Below are 24,038 nucleotides of genomic sequence, written 5' to 3' on the forward strand. Positions count from 1 at the left end.
CTGCATGTGGGAGTTCGGAGTGAAATGAGACTCATTTTGTCTTTTTTGGCCATATTGCTGTACTCCCCAAGTCTCTTTATATTATATTTCTCGCAGAAAAGCACAAAGAAATCTATGCTAAAGGAATACTAATGTAGTGAAGTGAAACATTGAAAAGTCATTAGCTTGTGTGTAACTGCTTCCACAACTTTTAATGTGTGCAATATGATGATCTTGAGTTATATGGTGTGTCATGGTTTTCCTGTTCCTCCTTCTGAGCACAGATGAGGCATTATGTACAGAGTGAAGCAGCTGAGCTGTAGCCAGTTACTGTTCTCAATTTTAACAGAATGAAGAGCTGCCTTATTGCTCTGCGTGGTGCATGATCACCATGGCTGATGGGACAACCCCAGAGCTGATCAGCTGGTGCTGTGTTAATTTGGTCTCTGGAGAGGGTTTCCCTTCAGGTACTTGTGTGAAATATAGAGGGTAGAGGTCCAGAAGGAAGATTTGGTTGTGTTGCACGTGTAGTAGCACTGGGAGTAGCTGATGTAATTTCAGCCCTGTCTTTACCATGGTCTGGGTCTGCCCAGTTGGTATTTTCTGACCTGTGTCCTTGGGCTCTCCTTGAGAATGCTCAGGAAGTTTCCACCTTGAAAAACAGAATTGTTTCAGGTTCCTTTTTGAAAAGCCACTGTTACATCTCCAGGTCAGATAAGGACATTGCTTGTGCATCGGGCTCACCTTCCCACCCTGTAAGTTTCTCCAGTCTCTTAACTATGTTTCACAGCAGAGGCAGTGTCAGTACTCAAACACACAACGAAACCTGGCAGTTCCATGGATGTACAGGGGCTCCTGGAGGGAACTTTTTGTGCTGACTTCTTAGATTCTTTGGATTGCAAAGTAGCTTAACCTAAAAAGTGATTTTAGTGCAGTGTTTTTTGTCCCTGGTTTGGAATGGCAGGCTTGCTTTGGCGATGCTTTTCTTCACCGTGCCAGTCTTGGCTGGTGACCCACATGACACTGGTTTCAGTTCAGTTTATCTTACACAAGAGTTCATAGAGGACATAAGCTATTCAGTGCTGGTTTGAAATTCCTCCTGACTCTTTAAAGTTGACTGCTTTTTCTAATCTCTTTGCATCTCCTGTGAGACACACTCATTGCCAGAATTTCTTAGTACCATATGAGCTGTTGGTATTCTTGGCTCTGTTTTAAATGAGTCCAGCTTTTTCTGCCTGTCTGAAAGAATAAACCATGTAGGTTTCAAAAAATGTCCTCAAGACCGCCTCTTTTGCATCCACCTGCCCCACAGCAAAAAACTGATATATTTAAATGAAGATTGCTAGTTTCTTGTTGTGCTTTCCTGCTTTCTAGTTTTCTGCCAAACTAGCTCTCGGTAGCTCTAACACTGAGTTTGGAGCAGAGGCAGGAGTTTAGCTTACTAAAATCAAAGCTGTTTTTACAAAGCCATCTGGAGTGCTTAGCCTCAGCCTAATTTTGGGTTATGTAGTCTAGAGTTTATGATATTGCCAGGACCAGATGCAGAAGAAGAAATGAGAATGTACGTGTGTTTTTGAAAAACCTTCTTGTACTGTGTCTGGGCTCCCAAATGCAATATTAGTTGTGACATGCTGGCCAAAGCAGTGAGATTAAAGGAGGCCTTTGAATGAAGGGACTGAGATCATCTGGTGCACAGGAGATTGGTCCAGAAACAAGAGAGAGCAGCCTGAAGAGGCATGAGGTTGCTGGGGACAAGACACATTAAGAATTGTAGGAGCATTATCTGGTCAGTTGCTGTTGTACTGGATTTTGCCAAAGCAGTACTTTGTATTTGTTTAGCTTGTTGCCAAAATCTACTAAGGTTATCTGGGTTTTAGCTGCTTTCCATCCTAAGCTGCCTTCTGTCCCAGGAAAGGAAGCTTTTAGCATTGGATCAGGATTGCTGTTTAACACTGGCTCTTCTGAGGGTTAACTGAGCTTCAGCTGACACCCTTGCTTTGAATACTGGGCTGTCTCTTTGGGAGAGAGCATCATCCCTTCTGAAAAATGGGAAAGCTGAACCACTGGGCTTTTTAATATTTTCACTTTCAAAAGAGAATGACAGCTACCGAGATTTATAAAATTTTAAAACATTCCAATTTAAAGCTCTTTAAATATTGAATGCAGACAACTTTTCCATAGGCAGAGCAACCATGGGAAGAGGAAGTGGCAAATTTTGATCCTGTTAATGGCCAAAGGTGGTCTATTAACTTTGGAGGGACAGACAGCAGTCTGGCATAAGAAAATCTGGCTTTTCTACCAGATGGTAAATTATTTAGAGCACTAAACAGTTGAAAAAGATCAAGTCTATGAAGCATCTGGTAGGGTATCTGACAATTCATCAGTTTTGCATAGTGCGTGCTGTATGTATCTCATGGGCTAGAGAGGAGAGTTATAAATCTGTTGAAACTGGAGAGAAGCTTGATCACATTTACTGAAAGAAGAGAGAAATCAAGAGACAGACCTATTCTTTAACTGAGGTTTTTTGTGTTCCCGAGAGTTACTTCTGAATGAGGGCTGTGGAGGTGCCATTGACACGACTCTGAGCAATCTGTGCTCAAGGTACACCGTTAGATGAGACACTTTTGTTGTTAATGGAAGTGAATGAAAGAGGAAAAGCTCTCTGAAAGCTATTCATCCCCACTGTGGTCTGACAAATACCTGAGATGTTTCAGCACCACCTGTAAAACTTGTTCTCTGTCCTAATCTTAGAGAGCTTGACACACATCATTAGTTTTGACACAGTAATTTCAACCCTTGGTGTTTCCCACCCCCTCCCCAGGAAGAGGAGCCTCTTAGGATTCTGGCTGCTGTTGTGCCAGATGTAATGCTGCTTAAAGTGCTTCAGTGAGCTCCCTTCCCCAGGCAGCACAAATTACCCCTGTACATGCAGAATTTAGAATCATAATCATCACTCTTGATCCAGGCATTTCTTCCCATTGCTGTGTGGGCCATATCTTGGGAGCTAACACTGGGCCAACTGCTTGGGGATTGAGCTATCCTATCATTGGGATAGAGCTTATGCAGCTATAGAGATACAACTACCTGTATCTGTCTTTGCTATGTAAGACATGTAAATGATGCTTTTAGTCATCCTTTGGTGAGAGTTGAGTGAGGATAGAGAAGTTGGAGGGCAGCAAAGGTAACTGAGTGTGTGGCTGGCACAGAGAGCCTCTTCTGCAGTATTTAAAATTTTGCTGCTGAGCTTAGTTCGATTTATGCCTTCTCATTGAGACAATAAAAGCAGAATGAGATGATCAGTATTCTCTCTGCATGTAGGTTAGAACTAGGTTATTTTGTAAAGTATTTTCAGATGTCTTGGGTGCAGAAGATGTTGCATAAATAAAGATTTCTCTGTGTTGTGCAATATTATAACGTGAAAAGATTTACTGTGCAAATACAGTAACAGAGTGGAGAAGAATCATGATCTCCTGTTTGTTAGTACTATGCACTGTAAATATTTGGCAAGGTATATTCTCCTGAGATTTCTTGTGGATTTCCCTAGGCACAATCATTGCTGGCATTCTTTGAGCAGTGTGTTTTTGTCAGAAGTAGACGTGCTTGTAACTTGTGATACTTCCATCAAAAGCTCAATGGTTTCAAAAAACAATGTGCTTCCAAACCTAGCAAAATTCAGAAATATCTTTGTTAGAGCAGTCTTGAAGATGTTTTTGAAATGTCTGCCAGCACGAGTAAAAGCGGCATGTTGGGCCACAAAACAATGTGCACAGTTGCAGCTTCTTTGCTTCAAGGATATTCACAGGGTCCACTCAGGCTGGCATCTGCCTGCATGAGGTTTTTTCTCTAATGATGCTGTGTTGGTAACTTTGGTAACTTTTGCAGCTTAGCTGAAAATCACATCCACTTTTAAATAACTCTTGGGCTCGCATTGAGATGCCTGGTGCTGAAAGTGTCACTGGTTGCTGAGGGTGTGGTGCTTGCCAGCTGCTTTAAAGTCTGCTTTAATAGGTAGACCTTAGACTTTGAGATGGAAGTACAATGAGTATATTCTCATTAAAAGATAAAGAAGGCAGATACACAGAAATTGTATTATTTTAAAATGCTTGCCTTTTTTGAGTTAGTTTTCAAGGAATTTTCTGTATTTCAGTATTCAAGCAGATGCCCGAGTTAAGGCAATTTACAAGATAATTTGCTTTGTTTTGGAGAGAGAATATCCAACCATGAATCCTTTCACGTAGCCATTGCCTCCATTTTGGGGAGTTTTAAGCTGAGGTGTTTGCTTTGGCTAAAGCTTTTCTTTATAGACACTTTCCTTAATAACATTCTGCTGTGACTCTGGTAGCTCTGTAAGCTGACAGCTGATCCAAATCAGCTTCTGTTTCTTCTGCTTGAACCCGCTGAGACTTGTCTGGTGTGCACCAGCCCAGCTGGATGGTCCAAGCTGTGCTGCACATGCAGTTTGATCACAAACCCTCCCTACATATGCAGTCAACCACTCTGTCTAGGGCGCATGGAAGGAGAGTTACAAGAGCTTAAGACTGTTTCTTGTATGTAATGTGCAGCTTCAGAGCTGTTTGTTGTGAACAGCAGCAAGGAAAGGATGCATTAATGGGCCATAAACCAGACTGTACGTGAAGGTAAATTTGGAGACAGGTGCATTTGTGCCTGCTGACCCTTGAAATCAGCTTATTGAATTCGGAGGCGTGTGTGGTGCTCTGCTGCTCATGCAGGGAAGATAGGTAAATTTCTCTTTGAAAATATCTGTAATGATGTCTTTACAGTGCAGTTTGGTATGCTGGCAGTTAATCTGTGTGTCATAATAATTTTCCTTTTCTTCCTCTTTGGGTTTGCAGGAGTAAGTCTGTGTCTGTAATACTGGATGTACTGACCACTTGCCTCAAGCTGAAGAGGACTTGCTCTACTTTGGAATATGGTGCCTAACTTCTGCATCCCAGTACTCACTGTGCCAGCAGCCATCCTCTGCTGCTTGATGCTGCCTTTAGCAGGAGCGGACAGTAAGTAACATTTGGCTTTGGAAAGCTTGAATGCATTGCAAAATTTATTTCCAGAAATGCTAAACCTTCTGTCTTTGCACTGGAAACAGAGGGCTGAGAGACAGCTCCCACCCAGCCTTCTATTTCCCAATGCGCGCATTGCAGATAAACAGGGTGTGTGTGAAGGGGCACAAGTAGAACTGAAAAGACTGACAAAATTTATTCAAGTGCAGAAAGAATTTCTGTAGTAGCTGCAAGATCAAAACCTGACAGTTTGATTTCTAACACGCACAGATGAGTAAAGAAAATTGGGGGCGGAGGAAGAAAGAAGTATTGGGGTCACAGTAATCCCTGTTAGTTTTCCCTTGTTCTTTTGCCAGCTTTCGTAATTTGTGTAGCACTGAGACATCTCTCCTGAGTCAGCAGGCAGTTGCTGTTGGAGAAAGCTGCTGGGGGAAGAGGGTGTGAGTTCTTATCTTCTGGTGTAGCTCTCCTACACCACTATTTTTGCAGAATTGGAGTACGGTGTTTCCTTGTGGTCATACTTTTAGCTGTTGTCCTGGTAGTCCCATGGAGTTGTTGTGACTGGCTTTAATTAGCCCCATCCAGCCAAAAGGAAATATGTGCACAAAATGCTATGGACAGACAAGAGGAGAAAAACATGGCTAATGGTAGCCTGCTGAAAACACCTTACATTAGGAATGGGTTATGCAAAGAGTAGGAAACCTCGTGGCTTTTTTTGCATAATCTCAGGGTGTGTATTTATTAAGCAGTCCCCAAGTATTTGTGCAGACCTCTTCCCTTTTTTTTTTAACCTGTACCCAGATTTTCAGTGTCCAAATGTCTGCACAGTCATCACAGGCTCTGGCTGTTGTGAATGCTTCTTGCCTCTGAAAGTACCCAGGGCTTCTGGGATGCTTGAGATGGAGCTAAGGTGACCATGATGCACCTCCTGAGCTGCCAGCAGTCATCTCTTTCTTACTGCATCTTTAGTCACCAGGCTTATAATTAGACATAATTTTGGGAAAATTGAAGGAGATGTTGATTCATGTTGGTAGGAGCCTGGCTGAATGTAGGAAGCAGACTGGGAGGTCCTAAATGTCCTTGACTGAAAGGAAGACCTAAATTTAGAGAAGCTGGAGGGAAGAGTGAAGAAGGGATGTAAAGAAACATACAAATTCAGGTTTTTTTGTCATTACAGATGACTTCCACAGGCAGCAGACTAATATGGGTCTGTATGAGTCTGAGCTGCCCAGTTAAACTGAGGGCAGCAGCTGTCTCCTTCCTCAGCTTACTTTGCTGTCTGCTGGTGCTGTTGAAAGGTGCTTATTCAGATCATGTTGTCTGCACATTGTAGCCCTTTTTGGAATCTGGCATAGAGAAGTACTTGTTTAGTGTTCTGAGGTGGATAAAAATGCCCTGATATTTATTATCTTCATAGTGGCTCCTGCAAAGGAGAGAAGCATCACTCACATCAGAGATGTACAGAAGCTGGTGGAGCTTGAGACATCCTAGGACAGTTCTTGGCCTGAGGATAGTTTGTGGTAGAGGTGATTCGCTAATGTTGTGGAATACTTCCACATGCTGAAATTTAACAAAATTGGCTCTGTTCTGTGTGATGTCTCAGATATGGAACCTTTCTGTGTTGAACAGCAAGTTTATCTGTATGTATGTCTTTTTCTCTGCTTCAGACTGACTCTGAATTGCTTTTTCCTAATCTGGAAGGCAGCTCTGGAGGGCACTGACCTTTTAACCACCACAGCCACCATGGATTAATCAAGGGTTTCCTAGAATGGAAAGTGTTGCTCTGTGTACTTTAGCAACTTAGAGTTCTTCTATCATTTTACCCACTGTATCTTGCCACTGACCCTCAGAGGCTGGGAGCTGTGTGAGAGGACCTGTCTGCTCTGTGCCTCTGCAGGGGTAAAATGTCAATCCCAAACCCTGCATTTTATGGGACCTGACATCAGTGATGCAGTGGTGAATCTGGCATTGGAGAGTCCTGATTCAGGATAGTAGTGAAGGGCAAGGGGAAGATAGGACAATGTATGGATGCTGGAACTTCCAGAAGAAGCTAGAGAAGGGTTCTGTGAAAGGAGTACCCCATCTGCACATGCCTCTGTTTTTTAGTTCCCATAGCATCCTGTTGGCTTCAGTGAATAGAGCATTTATTTACACTGGTTATGGCTGTTCCCAAGAAATCACTGTGATTCTTCCTTTTCCCCATTCCAGTGCTGCTTGGAGTCAGTGGAAGGTTGGGCAGGCTCTGTATCTGCAAAGAATTCCTGCATTTCCCCCACTAAAAACAGCAGGGTAGTAGGAGCAGGGTTATCCCTGGATTTTCTGGAGTCAGTTCCCAAATTTCTTTTTATAGGAGCAGTGAAAGGATGGCTGGAGATGGGCTGTGCTGCATCCCTGGCAGCAGCACAGGCTGTGTGCTCAGGGAGCACCCACGACTGGGTCTCCCCTGCCTTCCCCACCTCCTGCTGTTGTAACACATCTCCGTGTCGCTGCTGTAGCTTCCCAGCAATTAAGGCAGCTGGCAGAGAGCTGGAGTTAACACCTGAGATAAAGCAGATTTAGTGTGCACTGCCTGGCAGAATCAGGGCTGTGCCTCCCCTGGAATGGAGTTCACTGTGAAGAATGTCAGTGGTGAGGATTTGAAGGGGCATCCAAAGGTTGAACTGATGGCAGAGTGTCAGAGGAAGAGGGGCTCGCTGGGTGCCTCCCTGGCAGCAGGAGGGGAGTGGTGCTTTCCTGGCTGTCTGGTGGGTGCTGGGAGGAGAAGGTGAGTGGGAAGGGGCACATGCGCACCAGCGGTGGATACAGAAGTGCTAATTTGGCAGGCAGCTCTTTCAAATCCTACCCAGCTTTTACAGACTGCAATAAGAAATTATTAAATTTTCTCTGTGATCTGACTGTGTTTCTGTCAGGGTGACCCTAATTCCATTAGAGCAGCTCGGAGCTGATTCAGGATGGCTGTTTTACCCATTCCCTCTCAGCTGGCTTGTGTGGTTTTTTTATGCACTCTGCGCTTCCGTCTGTCAGCTTTTGATTGTGCATGGGAAAAATGGCTTTGCAGATTTCACTTAATGCTCAGTGCAATTGTCATCTAAAAGATGCCTTTTTTCAGCTTTTGAAAATGTGTCGTTTATTCTAATAAAATAAAAACCAAAAAACCCCCTCTCAAAACAAAATGCAGAGAAAATGGAGAAAAATCAATACTGTCATGAGAAATCATCAGCAATGTCTTTTGTTGTTGTCTTGGTTTTTTAAAAATTAGGCTTTGTTTTTGAAGTCCTGGGGACAGGTTCCATTAGCCAAAGGAAGAGACTAGGTGACCCATCCTAGGCCCTTTCTAACCACATATTTTGGTTTGTCTTGCACAGAATTTCAAAGGGCTTAAGGAATAAAACCACTTCAAAAGTGACCTTGTAGAAGGAAAGAACTAAGGCAGAATTAGGCCAACTACCTGTAAATTGATACCTGGTAAACAAACAGTTTGCACCTTTTGATTTCTAGAGGTAGAGCAAACTTGGCTTTTATTTGATAGGGTAGATGAAATGTGCCTCAGTGAGATGGTGGTCAAGGCAGAGCTCAGGCTCCCACCACCCTTGGCCAGAAGGGACCCCAAGCCTGAAGTGTCTTAAAGCTGCCCTGCCCCTGAAGTGATGATTACTATAAAGTGATTACTTTATATCTGAAAGATGTGCATCTTGTACATGGGGGGTTTTTTGTGGTGTTTGTTTGTTTTGTTGTTTTTTGTTTGTTTGGTTGTTGTTTTGTTTATTTGTTTTTTGGGGTTTTTTGTTGTTTTTTTATCAGTCAATGTTTCTTGGATGCTAATTGAATTGAGGAGACCCATTTAAAAAAGAATATAAAAAGGCAGGATGGTGATGCTTGTGAAGGTTGGGAAAAGAAAGAGTACTAAGATGGCTTTTCTAGATATGGTGATGTCTCAGAGTCTGAGAATAGTAAGATGGCCTTTCTAGCTTCAGGCGAGCTCTGTTTTGCCAGGGATTTTGCATTGCACCTGAAGTGCTGTCCGGAGGTTTTAGGTGGAAGAGCACTGGGGGGAACATTTGTTATGTCATTAGTTTTTCCTTGTCCCCTAACTCTGCTGTTTACCCTTACTGTTTTGTGCTCCCAAGACCAGCTTGGCTTGTTTTGACTCCCTGATTCAGCTCTGCTGCTTTTGCTTCATAACCTGAATGATGCCTCAACAACAGCTCAACCCCAAATACAGCTGCTCCTGGCCACATTGTGGGACACACTTGCTGTTGTGCAAACCTGGCCACTTTGCAGAGCTGGGCAGCAGGAGCCCATCCCAAAAGCTGGACATGAGGCTTCTCCACTGCTGCCTTGCATCAGTTTCTGTTTCCAGGTTTCCTGTTTGCATGCCTGTCCCCAAACACTGCATCTAGTGATTATGTGTAATTGATGCGATTGGATCCAGGTATTGCAGCAGGTAAATACTAATTTTCTGCAATTCTACCTTGACTGGCTTGACATATTCCATCAGCAAAAGGAACACGGAAAATACTGTTTAGGAAAACCCCTGTACCTGAGGCATTGAGGTGGCGTCATTAAGGGACGGGTTGAAATATTAACCACAGTTATTGTGCAGTGTTTATTTTTGGTGTCCTTACTCATCATACATATAAATATATATATTTAGATAGGAATGGATTCTGCACTTCTGTGTAAAATACCTAAATACTGCCTGCTCCTAGCTAAATGTTGCAGCCATCAAGGTAGAAGAGATGCTGTGAGGACAAACATCATGTATAGAATAAACAACAGATCTTTTTCTGCATTTATAGCCCTTTTAGCTCCAGCACTTGCAGAGGGTGTGAATTTGTTTGGGTTGCTACCCACAACAAATCACAGCATGATGATTTGTCTTTTTTATGTATTGTTAAAGCCAACAGCATTCATCAGTCAATGTCAGCTGACAGGTCAAAGGTCTGCTTAGCCCCAAATCCCTCATCCAGTAGTGGTCAGTACAAAGACTTATGGAGGATGTAAAAGCAGAATAAATATACAGTGATCTCTTCCTGTTGTCCTCTTGGAGTCCTCGGTGAGTGGTGGCTCCTGAACCCAGAGAGGTGCTGTAGTAACTGCAGCCAGGCTTACTCAGGGTTTTGCTCTCGGGCAGCTCTGAGCATGTGGTCAGTGTGCAGGCACATCTGGGGGCAGTGGTTTGCCCAGAGACCAAGGTGAAGGCTCTGACTGTTGCCTCTACTCCCTGGCTCGGTGTTTAAGCCCCTCACTGCTGCTGTGCAGGGCTAAGCATCCCCACTTGCCATTTGCACCATTGGGACTCGGCTGCGCAGCCGGAATTCCTCTCCTGCCTTCACAAGGGACTTCTGTGATTAAGTATCTGTGTGAATTATCCAGCACAGTGACAAATGTTGAGGGGATGATATATTTATTGCTTGCTCTTTGAGAGAGTGTGTGCTTATTGGCTTGGTGATACAGAAAACCGATAGAACTACCTGCTTACAATTTTATCTTCAGTGTAGATTCATAGATTTTAAGGCCAGAAATCAGATCAGAGCAGTCTTTTACTCTGACCTGTGTAACACAGGCTGTATAATTTCAGTAGTAATTTCTGTATCTACTTTTAACAGCTATGGATGAGCTAACATGTTGCTTTGAGAGGCTGTCAAATCATGGTTTGAAAACTAATGATAGAGAATTTACCCGTCTCCTATATGATCTATAAAAATGGCAAGTAATCATTACTTCTCCAAATGTGTATTTATTTCAAACAACCTTTATGCATTTTTAGGGTTTAGACACTGGGTATTAGAACTTCTGTCAGTGAGGCTGGAGATTCCTGCTATTTAATGCAATCTCATGGAGAAGCAACTTGAAGTGGAAGAGTTAGAGAACCTGCAAGTTTGTCCTTTTTGTTGTAGAAAAATAGACTCTTGTTGTTTTTTTCTGACCACATATAGTTTTTATTGTTCTTCACTAATCCTCCAGACTTTTCAATATGTTTTTTAAAGTCAAGGGACCAGGACCAAGACAAATACTGGCTGCATTTTCCAGCAGTACAATGGCACTTTAGCTCTTTTAGCCACACCATTCAGCTGGGAACATGGTCCTCCACTGTGACCTCTGAATTCCTTTCTGGACCTCTGATTCCCAGGATGCAAACTCGTGTTTCATTAGTGTGACTTGGCTTTTTGCTCATGAATATCAGCCCCTAGGTACATTAAAATGTATTTTGCTGGATCCCAGCTCATTTAGTCATCTGATTAATTCTTTAAAGGTAATTTTCCCTGTTTGTAGCTGACTGCCAATCTTGGTAAAGCTTACCCTTTACTTTCCAAATCTAATTGCAAGTTAGTTGCATTCATTCACAGATGTTAATCAGTTGTGGCTATTTGCAGAGGCTGCTATGTGTATTTTAAGGAGATATTTAAAATAGCCTGTAGTAGTGATGGTAACATTCTTTGCAGATGGAAAGGAGTGCCAGAAAACTGATAATATGGTTTGTCGTAATGCTCCTGGCTATTACCAGTACTGATGTCAGAAAGGGAAAAAGTACAAGATCACTGGAGCTTTCAGTGTTTTAGCTAAGTAGTTGTAAAAAGCAATGATGTGGTAATAGGAATGCTTTTTTTGTTTCTTTGATTATCTCTTCATTATACTGGTGCTTCAGAATGATACTGTAATATAAGATGATCAAGCTCATTTTTGCGAACAACCAAGAGTATGAAATTTGTTTGCTCAAAATGTTAGTCAATCTTTTTTTGATGTTGAATATGCCTGGTTTAAAAAGGAGTGGGAAAAAAAGCATCTGTTCCTGGGTGCTTTTTCTCTGGTAAGTTGTGTATCTTTATGTATCAGGAGCTGAAAAGCAGTGGTGCACTCTTAATTGAATGCTCTGTTTAGTCCCTTGTGAGAATCAGTGCTTTGTTTGTGCCAGAGACAAATCTCATTTATTTTGTTGGTGTGAAAACACTGTAGGGTGCTTACTGCAACTTTTAAGTCATAGAAATGTCTTTTGCCTTCCACACTTTACTGACATGTGATCACTGAATTAAATCAAAGCACTTTTTATAGTGGATGATGGCTTTACATTTGTATATGAATTGTAGCCTATAATGCTAGATCTTTGAATGTTAGTTTTTTCTTTCTCTCTTGCATCATAACATCAAGCCTTCACAATAAGGGGCATTGACATGGTATTAAAAAGAAATAACTACAGAATATATTCCATTTCATGTAGTATAGGCTGGAATGACTTTGCAGTCTTGCTGTGCTTTTCAGATGGCCCCTCACTGCTTATATTACTCATTGTTTCCCCCCCCACCAGTAATTAATAGTAGATTTCCAGATTTTTTTTTCCAGGAAATTTATATTTTATAAGGTTGAATTGAGAAGTATAGGTCAAATCTTAAAATAAAGGACAATTTTCCAACAAACATTCATTGCACCAAGGGTGGCTGTTCTGAGTCGGTGCCTTGGATATAGTCAGCATGTCAGGAAGAGATTTGGAGTTGGTTTGTCTTTACTACATGAGGTTATTCTACTTGAGCTTATAGTAGGTTCTCTGGAATTAACCAGGGTCTTGGAAAGGATCATCAGCAGTCCACTGTTAGCACTGGTAAATACTGCAGATTTAAAAGGAATCACCTAGAATTCTTGCTTGCTTTTTGCTGCTTTCCTTGCAAATTGTTTTAAATTTTTTTATGAACTCTTTCTAAATATGATAACTTTCTTGGCTCACCTCAAAGGTGAGTGATATAAGCCCTTGGTTTTAATTGTCACATGGGGAGAAGACAGGGACTGTTGAGCCTCCACTCTTTGTTGTAAGAGTGTAGAACACCTACGAATTTTCTTTGTGTTTATTTTTAGCAAAATCCACTTCAACTGTTGAGTTACTTCTGTTAAAGGTTGTTTTGAAAAGGGGTTTTAAAGAGGCCAGGAAATACTCAGCAGCTTTACACATGTAGGGATTTTGCCCTGAAAAACTCCACTTGTAATAACCATTTTGAGCCTCACCATTAGCACAGCTGTGCCTGGCAGGTGGGGCTGTTCCTTTTCACCCACTTGTCAAAAGTTGGGGACTTGTGCAAATGTGTGTTACACAGCTCTCACTTTGGCATTGTTTCTATGACAGGGGATTGCCTTGATTTTCAAACTGGAAACTGAAATTCTGTCTTTTGAGGTAAATGCGAGAGTTACCATGCAGTGATTTCAGAAAGGGTTTCAATCCCTGCATTTGGGGTAAAAAGGCATTTTGGAAGTGAGGCAGCTATAGTGTATTGTACTTACAGAGTGTTTAATTTACAAGAGGGAAGATTCATTTAAATAACAGAATAATGAATAGTGAGATTCTTCTTATGTGCTGAAAATGGTTAAAATACTGATCTGATGATGATGACTATGTATATTAATGCTATTTAGGATCAAACAAAAGCTTTCAATTTTTTCAGGACACAGGAAAAACCTTAAAGAAGTTAACTTATCTCATAAGCAGATACTTTCATCTTCCTATTTAAAAGTCTGGGATTCCTGGTCCTGACACAGTGTTCTCAGTCTTGGCATGCTGAGTGCAGAGTTTAGTATGGCTCTCAGGAGGATACTGAGGGTAGTCCAAGACCTGGAAAAGCTCCCTTTACTCTTGTTTGATGTAACAGGTAATGCTCCTGGTTGTTGACTTGTCATTTATACTTGCTGTATATAACTTCTAATATCCTTTTTTATGCTCCATTACACACAGTTTATCAGGGACTAACATGAAGTTCCTTAGTTATAACCCGTTCTTTTCAGGTTTTTATGAGTTTGTTTCGTGGCTGAAATGTGCCCTGCTTGGTCTTCAGGCAAAGTTCAAGTTGAGGGTCTGTATTTTATGAGTTGGACATTTGTTTTTGGTTCTTTCTGCAAAAGTTGTCTTCGAATGCTCTTAAAAACAAAGAGAGTGGAAAAATACTTTGATACCCTTAAAGCTGACTGTGGTGATGTTTATAGATCTCTAGTCTGAAATGTCTGTGGGAACATTTGACCACCAAAGCGCATCTGTAGTAAAGTCCAGAGAGAATGGAACCTGATTTGTGGAAGGAGTAGACCCATAGAAAAACAGGCTGCTGAATAATATAAAGGGAATTTCATGCTGGATCATTATGTAAGGATGCTGTGTGAGCCCATGTGTAACTAAATTGCCTGTATATTCATTCTGTGCAAGGAGCCAGAGCTGCTGTCATCTCAGCCTTCCCAAGAGCCAGAGGTGCACAGCAGAGGCGTCCTCCAGGTCCCAGCCTGGAACGTGGGCAGAGAGAATTAATTCACACCGACACCACAAGGTTCCTCTTGTAGAGCATTTGTCTATTTCTTGAGGCAGTTGTGGAAACAGAGAATGTTTTTTGTGTTGAAGTTGCTCTGTGGTTGTTCTGCTGGCCACAGGGACTTGGTCTTGTCTTTCTTGGCAATGCCTGTCCAGCCTTTATTCTGTCTTAGTAAATGCATGGAACATATAACATATTTGACTGCCAAAGTTTTGTTGCTTGTTTTTTTTCCTCAAATGCTAAAATACATCACTGTCTGTAGAGTTGTGTGTCCTATTTTAAGAGCAGAGTATGATTTGGGGATTTTTTACACTTTAAGACAAAATCCCTGTATTGTTCAGTCAGCATCTATGCAGTGCTCAATGTCTTTTCCATTAGATACTCAGCCTTCTATTGCAGATAATGGGAGGCAAATTTAGCTCAAAAAATCTGGCATTGTCTGTAATCTGTAGTGTTTTGTGTGAGAAGAACTTCCTGTGTAATTTTGTGAAATTTAAGAAACCCCACTTAACATATGAAGACATGTAGTATACCCTGTGGTGTTTTCGAAGTTTATGTCAAATTGCAAAATTATTTTGTGTTACAATAATTGCTGGATAGTGTCAAACTCTAGGTCAATTTATACCAAAACTATCCCAACAAAAAGCCTCCAATGATGGCCAACAAATGTTAGAGTTTTGAGGAGGTACAAGAAAGATCATCTCATACTCTTGCCTTTTCTCCCCATCAACATTAGTTCCATTTCCTATGTAAAATTAGAAGTTTTTCTCAGAAACTTGTATTACTCCTTCTGTAGAGCTTTATTAATTACAACAACTCTAAATATTGTTTTATCCACATGGGCAAAGGAATAATATCCAATGTGCGTTTGTCAAGGTCAGATCAATCTAATTTCCTTTAATGACAGGCTAACAGGCTTTGTGAATGGAGAAGCAGTAGATGTCATTTATCTTTAGTAAAGCTTTCAGTGCTCCCTCATGAGACTTTTTCCTGTGAAACATCTGCTCATAGGGTGGGTATTTGGCAGTTTGGTAGCATTCAGCATTTGCAGTAATGATCTCTCTGATGGAATAGAGAACATGCTTATTAAATTTGCAGGCAACAACAAGCTGGGAAGAGAGGCAAGCATGTTGGAGGACACCATTAGAATTCAAAATGATCTTTACAAATTGGCAAAACTGTCTCAGAGAATGCATGTCAATAAGGAAAAATGTGGATAGATGTTTGAAAATAGGAGTAATCAGCTACATAAATACAGAATGAAAGACAACTGCCTAGACAGCTGGTATACAGAAAAGGTCTTGCAGTGCTAATGGATCATAAACCATACAGGAGTCGACAAAGCAGTGCTTTTTTGAGGGGAATAGACATCACACTGACAGGCAAAAATGAGGAGTACCATCCTGAAGACACATTTAATAGTCTTTCTGCTCTGCTCAGATGGGTAAGGCCTCCAGTGAAACATCTCATCTTGAGCATTCCATTGCCAGAATGGAAAGATTAACTGGGGGGAAGCCAGTCCTTCCCATCCACTGCTAGGAGAAGAAATAATGTGCTTGAACTGCAGCTGGGAAGTTCAAGCTGCGCTCACAGACATGCAGGATTGTTGGGTGTGGAATTGAATTTCTGGAGGAATTTTGTATGCAAACAGAAAGTGCTCCCTCAGATATGTTCTGAATAGGCAGTGTGATTTTTTTAAATGAATGTTTCTTTATCTTCATTTATGAACCAGGGAAGGTGCAGTCTCGTAGCCTGTCTTCTCTAGGTCACCTAATAATTCTTATATTTTTAGCTTGTCCTTTTTTTATCCTCCTCTCAAGTGACAATCACTGTCTTTCCTCTATCTAGCTTTGTGTGAAAGTGTTTTCCAGGCCCTTAGTCCTCTTCAGTGCCCTTCTCTGATTTCGTAGCTCTGCTCTAAGGGTGCTGGTGGGTGTAAGTAGGAGAGAATATGAGACTTGCAAACATCCACAAATTTTCTCATGAACCCTCAAAGATTTGCTCTCTTTTTGCCCACGTCTGTGCGTGACTAAAGGTCAGCTGCCTGTTCCAGTGTGTGGTTCATCTTCTGAAGTCATACAGTTAACTCAGCTCTGCAAATTGCAGCAGGTAATTCTGTGTTTGTTTTTTTCTCTCAGTACATGTTATGTATTTATCTGTAGGTAGCTGGCTGCCTGGAGACTTCACCATGCAATACATCTGTTTATTGGCCAGTGTCTGAGCTTTGATGGTTGCAGGGCCTTTGCTTGCCAAGGCAGGGCTCTGGTGTGTTATCTGTTGGTTGCTGCCATGGTGTGCAGGAGCCCATCTCTCTGACAGCACCAAACATCTGCTCTTCTGCACGTCAGATATTCCTGAGAAAGGCAGTGTGCTTGTGCCAGCCCCTATAACACAGCACTCAGAGCAGGCTGGAGGGTCTGCATGTGCACCACCCTAGGCAAACAGAGCTGCTTTGCTGTCCAGAGCAGCACTGACCGGCAGCTCTTGGGGGAGTTTGAAACAGCCTCTGGCAGCAGAAAATGCTTTGAGAAACAATTGCAATGGATGCTGTAGGTCTTGCGAGACCTTCTGATTAAAATATGTTTAAATGCTTATTTATGTGTATGAAAAGAAAAATGTATTAAAAACGTGTATTTGTATAGAATGCTTTTAATGTTAATGGTAGGGGAAGGGAAGATGGGTAAGGTTTTTTACCTTCTCTTTCCAGTAGTCATTCTTGCTATGAATAGCTATACATCAACTCATGAATTTGTGTCTGAGTGAGGTCCCAGGGCTGTATGAGATGGGAGTATCTCATTCTTCATGTTAAAAGATTACGGTTAATTTATTGCATGTTTGTTGTGGATAAGAAAAAGCTATTTACCCACCTAGACTTTTCCTTTCCTGGGTTTCATAAAAGAGCTGTATACTTCTTGCTGAAGAGGTACAGATCAGAAGAGATTTGTCTTTTTAATGAATTGATTTAAATCAAATGCAGGCCATTACATGAGTTCCTGAATTCTGGAAACTCTAGCCATTATGCTGGGTGTTTCTTTGCCATCAGACTTTGACTTCAAACTGCAATTATTTTTCACAAGATGAAGAATGAAGTCTGTTGCCTGTTATGAATAATAGAGTATGGTAATATCACAGCTATATATGCAAACTCTGCAGACTGGCAGCACAGCTGCTAAACGTTACGTTTTTAAAATATGTGCAATCTGTTGTCAACAGAATTAAAACCAGGAGCATTACATGGTTTGTTTTGTAGGGAAATTTAGTGATGAATTTTTCTACAGTTTGACCTTTAAAATTTTTTCTAGTCTCTGCACTTTCTAGTGGATTGGGGAGGTTCTCAAATTAGGATGTGGAATTCTGATGGCCACCCTGACATTTCCTAGGCCTGGCTGGATACTGGTCTTGATTAGTTTTCTAGCGTACCTGCACTGCCAAGCTGGAGAGGCTCATACACTGCACAGCTGTGCTTGAAGTGATTGCACTGTAAACCTCATCCAATTAAAAGGTGAATCCTGTTCTGGTAGTGGAAAGTTGTTTTACTGTTCCTCTCCCCGATGCGGATGCGAGTGGAAGTGTTGAAGGGAAGTGTTATCGCTGTTGCTTTTGTAGCTCGTTGTTATCTTCCATCTTCATATACAAAAAAGTGAGAAATGCAGCCTGCCCAGCTGTCTGAGAGCGAGTGTGACTCGGCAAGATAAACCTTCACTGGCTGTCATGGGCCAGACTACAGAGGATCATTCAGCTCTTCAGGACCATCTGGTAGTGCCCTGGTTTGAACCACGAGCAGCAGGAGAAATAAGGTGGAAATACAGCAAAGAACAGCAAAATTCCAGAAAAGGACAGAAAGTCCATCCTTTTGGTGCTGAGAAGGGAATAATGCACATTCAGGACATGTTCTGCTCTCTTGCTCCTGACTATGGAGTGGGAGAGTAAGAGGGAACAGCCTAGGAATGTGAGAAAGGAGTAAATGTGAAGAATATGGAACATTTAGGTTTGCTGTCCCTCATCAAAATAGTCTTTGAAGTCCTGCTGCTTGGGAAAAGATGCAGACAAGCACTCCCAAAATGCCAGTTCCAGGGTGAGGGAGCCTGGCACTGCTGAGCATCTCCTTGAGTGTTTCTCTGCTCCATTCCTCTCACCTGCAGAAAGAAATGCCAACATTAGCAGATCTCTGATTGTGTCTGTGCTGGCAGAGGGTCCCAGAACTGATTTATAGCACTTGTTCAGCTTTCAGCGAGCAGCAAATGCATTGCTTAATTATTCATGGCAGATGTATTATTGCAGGAAATTAAGACATTGAGGAAACAAGTAAAAACTATTACTGAATAGAGCTATAAACAAGGTAAGGTGGAAGGGATTGCTGTAGAAAAGCTCTCAGATGCTAAAAACCCCTCGTTCTCAGAAACATTTCCCCCCTTCCAAAAATAATTGCTTAAATTCCCAGATATGCAAGTGATCGTTCATAGTACATAATTAAATATTCTATTAGCTAACAAGTTGGGTTTAATTTGCTACATTTGTCATCGGAATGATCACATTTGTGAATGTGTGGAACCTTCTGTGGCTTCTTTCAACATATCTACTTATGTAATGACACAGTTCTCTTTATGTCTTTGACTTCCCTGAGAAGATTTGACATTTTACTTGTGCCGGAAAATTTAGGTCAACCTCTGGCTTTCTGTACCAAAGAATGGAGATTTTGGGTTTGTGTTTTGTGTCCTGGATGTATTGCTGTGCCTGGAATCATGGTGTGCAGTGCTGCTGCAGAGAGAGAGAGTGACTCAAGGCCCCTCTGCTGGCTCTGGATTTCCATTGTTTGAAACCCCTCTGCAGGCAGGCACATGTGCACCCAGCTCTCTTTCAGATGATGCTGTAGCTTTAATCAAAGATTTATTTGTGTGTATTGGTGGCCTTTGCCATGAAGCTGCTCTCTAACCTGTGTTGAGTGCCCCACACTCACACAGAGGCCAGAGCTGTTGGCTTTAGAGGGAGTTTCTTATTATTGCTGCTCCAAGTTCCTATTGGCTTTAAACCTTGCACATTTCACGACAATTTTTCGAATGTGCAGTCAGTAAGTGACCAAACTTCACTGAGAAGGAAGTGGTTTAAAGACAACACTGTCAACTTCTCTTTCAAGAACAGAATTATTAGCTTTATAATAAAAGTTATGGGGGAGCATCTCTTAAATTTTTGTGTAACCTCAGGCTTCTGAGAGTTTCCACTTCATTACTGTTAATAAGCTCATTATTTTGGTACATATGTAGTAATTTTGGAGCCCTTTACTTTATAATTTCAATTATGTAGTTTGAAATGAAATGATATTAGAAGTCCTGTTGTGGAGAATTCAGAGCAATTTTAAGGTGAGCAAATGAAATTTAGTGATAAAATAGCCTTGTGTAGTTCACTCCTGTGATGGGGAGGTGTTTTAGTCCATTTGCAAACTTCAGCTGTTTGGTGATTTCAGGTACAGGTGATGGAAGGAAAATACTCTGTAACTTATCTTGTAAGGTTAATTTTCCTGACTTTTGAAAGCATGGTCTGTGTGCAACACATATGTGAATATATCATTTCATACAAATTGGGCAAAAAAAAAGATCTTGCAGGAATCACACTAAACCATCAGCACTGAGGAACGCTCCTAATTGCGTTTTGTGGACACTTGCTGTTCTGTACACGTGCATCTCAAGATCACCTAAACAGAGCTTTGCTTCCAGACCTAATCAATTGGTTCTCGAGCCGTTTAGCTTTTTAATTACTCTTGTCAAAGTGAGAATTATGTGAAAGGACTTGACTGTGCAATTAGCTGCTGAACATTTTCTGCAGCAATAGTGGGAAAACAATACCAAGTCCCAGAATAGCAGTAGATACAACCATAGGAACAAATCTGCTTCAGCAGAGAAAGAGATATTCTAGTAACTAATCTGAATGAAAGATAATTTATTTTTTAAATATGCATATATTCACAGATGTGAACAGAAAAGGCTGTTTGTGTGAGAAAAGCCTGTCCCCAGCAGAATGCTGGGTTAGTTATCACTTGCTGATTTCCCTCTGATTTGAGGGCTCTTCTCTTTGTAGGCAGAGGCTGCGGCTCTGTCCTCAGTCACGGCTGAGCATGTTGGAAGAAGTGCCAGCTCTTTGACCTCCAGACTGCTGGGGACTAAATTTTATTAAAAAAGGATTCACCTTTGCTGTGCTGCAGCCATGGGAGAGTGCAGACTGTGATTCTTCTGTGGACAGCAAGAGCCTGTTTAGTGTTCATTTGGTGATCTATAGATCATCTGTTCAGACAAATTATATCTCTCAACAGCTTCACACTAAACTAATCTGGGCATTCAAAAAATAAATAAATGAGGCAGTGTGTATAAAGAGCTTCCGTCTAGTGAAGTGGAGCAGTTGGAGGCTGATGAATGAATCCCATTTGAGCACACTGGCTGTGTGTTCACTGCTCCCCTCTGCCCAGCTCTGTCACCCAGGACAGCCCTTGGAGCACACTGTGCGTTGCCAGCAGCTCTGCCTGGGACCACAGGTGAGCACCATGGTGAGGATGGGACTTTGCCCACCTTGGCTGGTTCATGGCCCCAGTGCAGAAGCCAGAGCTTGCCTGGGACATCCCTGCTGCTGCTGGTACATCCCAGGAGCTGCGTGATGCTCTCCTGGTTCTGCCATGTCCAGGACCAAAGTGCAGAGGTGCATTTTGGGGAAGGATCCATCCAGTGCTGGTGCCCCTCAGAAGGGGCATTCATTGGCCTTCACCAAACTAAACAGTGTTTTTACAAGTGAGATGGAAAGCACAGGGTCGCTATACTGGCTGCTGAGTTGCTGAGCTGGTGGAAGGGAGCTGAGTCACTGTGCTGAGTGACTGAGCCCACTCTCCTTCCCTGAGAGCAGCGCAGTGAGGGCACCTGTGTTTGGAAATGCTTAATAGATTTGGAGGCTCAGAATTTTAATGCAGTTCTTTTCTGTATTGATAGAGGTCTTTACAGTCACTTGAATGCTTTACTAAGCATACATACGAGAATTTAGGTTATTTGTATCGGTGCGCTTGATGGTTTCTGATCTTCATTAGGCTGTGTACCAGAAGGTCAGTGTGCATGCACACCCACATGCCTAAAATAATTTATTCTGCTGCCTTTTAGCACCTGCTTCAGGTGGAGGTGTTGCTAGGAAAGGAAATTGTATCTTTTAAATAATGAAAAACAAAATTTCTCTCAAGACACAACGTTTTTCACAAGGATTCAAGTTCCAGGACCATACATGGGAGGGATTTTTTGTTTTCCTGGGAAGTGGTGTGGGCAAAAGCAGCAGTAGCAAGACATCTGTTCTTTGTGGAGGTTTGGAAGCAGGTGAAAGGGCTCAGAAACCAGAGGGATGCTTTTATTGGGTATGAAATAGTCTGTACATCAACATCTGGTTTTGGGTTATAGCTGGAGGCAGCAAGATATGAGTATAGAAGTTTATTTTTAATTATATAGAATCCATTGTCTGGGTATGTGTGTAAGCTGGCTGCAATGGAATCAAGGAAGCCAACACATTTTAAGCTTAATTGTATGGTTTGAACAATCTGAGAACTATAAGTCTGTGATAGAAGCTCCTTTTTGTAATACCCATTTAATTCAGTGCTTGAGACAGAAGGGCTTTGGCAGTAAATGGTCTGTGTGCAGGGAAGGACACAGGTGCTCTAAATTGCCAGTTTTTCTAGCTGAAGAAGCTGGAAGGAGTGTGCTGGGACTCTGGGAGGGAAAAGTCTCATAGTTAAAGCAGTTTTTGATATCTCAGGGGTTTGAATTTCAGAAGGCATGGACTCGCCTGTAATTGTCAAAGGGTAAATTTAAAAAACGAGCAGTAAAATGTAATCTAAATGCAGAATATAGTGCTATTCCTCTTACACCATGAGAGCATTTACTAGCAGGACAAAACTACATCAGTTTTTGGATTACAAAAAGTTCCAGATTGTCTCTAGCGCTTCCCATTGTGTGACTGTTAGTGCTGAGGTGTGTATTGCAAGTCCCTTGTAAGAAGAGTGAAGGGCCGCATTCTGTCCTGAGACTTGATTAAAATTGTGGAAAATTTGAGACTAGGCTGTGAGCATCGAGTTGTTAAGCTGTGAAAAGGGTGAGCAGGAGGGAAAAAACTGCATTTGCTTGGGGAAACTTAAATACCTTTTCTCAACATGTTTGCAGATGGATCACCTTATAGGTACATGAGAAAGATCTGCATTTTAGAGCCCTGAGTTGTGCTTGAGAGTGTTTTACTTCCCTCCTCTCCCTTTAGTACTTGTCATTTAACATTTTTTAAGTTCTTTGGGTAGTTACATTTTTGTCTCTGTAATAATTATCAAATTATAAATTATTTTTATAAGCAAACCCTCTTGACTGTGGATAAGCAATCTTCATAAATTATTTGGTGGGATACTTAATTTGAAGTTTCTTCATTGCTTATGACAAGATGTTTCTGCTGCTGTCACAGTTGATGATTCATAGCTCAAGTGAAGTGCTTAGCACTTCAGAAAAGTTGTAACACAGGCAGTCCTACTCAAAGTCTCGCCATTAAAAAAAAAAAAAAAAAAAAAAAAAAAGAGGAAAAGAGAGCTGTGGTGGACTGTGCTGAAATGGTCTATGAAGCTGGTTTGCAGGATTGGCTCCAAAACATGGAGAGGGAGACAGGGGCCATTCACTGATTGAGAGAAGAAGCTGGAGTAAGACATGTTCTTAAATCCCTTATTTTTCTCCTATGTATGAGCAGTTCAGGGGAATTTCTGAGTCTGCTAATGTTGTGTACATATATGGGAACAGGGTGCTCTCAGCAATCCCATATGATTTAGGGCATTTCTGCTTCACCAGCTGGGCTCATAGGCCTAGACTGCATGTTTTTGCTTCAGCCATGGAGGTTCTGGGTAGGTGATTAGAACAAAGTGAAAAATGGGAGAAGGTTTAGACTGGTTAGGGGAGAAAAGTGCAAGGTGGGGTACTGAAGTACTGGCACCATTTGGTTGTGGCTCGTGCTGTGCTCAGTCTGTGTGGCTGTGTTGGAGCAAAAAAGGAGCCCCTATTAAAATTTCACAGACACAAACCTCAGACCTTTTAGGGGCTGGAGGAGGAGGTAGCTGGCTGCTGAAATTCCTGCTGTTTTGCCATTACTGATGTTTTCCTTGGGAGAAGCTTCAGTGAGGAAATCTGACAGATGGCAACAAAGGGAAAGGTACAATCAAGGCACTCCTGCAATATAAACGTTGGGCTTTAACTGTTTCATTGAAGTGTTTAAAATACATGGAAGATTTTGGGCAGAACTACAGAGGCATGTTACAGCAGTTAGGTGAAATTTCAGGAAAAAAAACAGCGACAGTTGTTTTTTCCCCAGCCAAGCTGAATTCCAAGGATGCCACTGAGAGCAGCTGCACGAACTGAATATTGATGGGCAGCTGGTGCAGGTCCTGCACCCCCACCAACTTCCTTTGTGTTTCAGGAAAACTCTCCTGATCTTATTTCAGCCATCACATTATAGGAGTGCATTTGCAGCTGTACAAGTTCAGTGAAAAACAAAATAAAGAATGAGCCAGGAGAGTTTAAGGGAGCAAGGTGGAATCTGGCTGGTTTGGACAGGTGGTGTTTGGGAGCTCTGTACTGGTAACCAGTCGGGATTAGGAGAAAATCACTTGTTTCAAATGATTATTCCAGGTTTTGGTAGGGTTTTAACTCTTGGATTACTCTTGTTCTCATGGAGGATGGAAGAGACTGGGGAATTGAAGTGTTTGTTGTTGGAACTGGAT

The 24,038-nt window shown here is 41.8% G+C and overlaps 1 protein-coding gene across 5 annotated transcripts in view; it reads left to right on the plus strand.

Annotated features, from left to right (window-relative positions):
• The window catches only part of PTPRF (protein tyrosine phosphatase receptor type F), a 369,892-nt gene that overhangs the window by 123,912 nt on the left and 221,942 nt on the right, over positions 1 to 24,038 (plus strand). For all 5 annotated transcript variants that reach the window (XM_056497305.1, XM_056497306.1, XM_056497308.1 and 2 more), the window contains one exon: positions 4,833 to 4,994. In XM_056497305.1, the coding sequence (XP_056353280.1) occupies positions 4,910 to 4,994 (85 nt within the window). In that variant the 5' untranslated portion in view covers positions 4,833 to 4,909. The remainder of the gene's footprint in view (positions 1 to 4,832; positions 4,995 to 24,038) is intronic.

This window comes from Oenanthe melanoleuca, chromosome 8 (genome assembly GCF_029582105.1).
Source record: "Oenanthe melanoleuca isolate GR-GAL-2019-014 chromosome 8, OMel1.0, whole genome shotgun sequence".
Classification (NCBI taxonomy): domain Eukaryota; kingdom Metazoa; phylum Chordata; class Aves; order Passeriformes; family Muscicapidae; genus Oenanthe; species Oenanthe melanoleuca.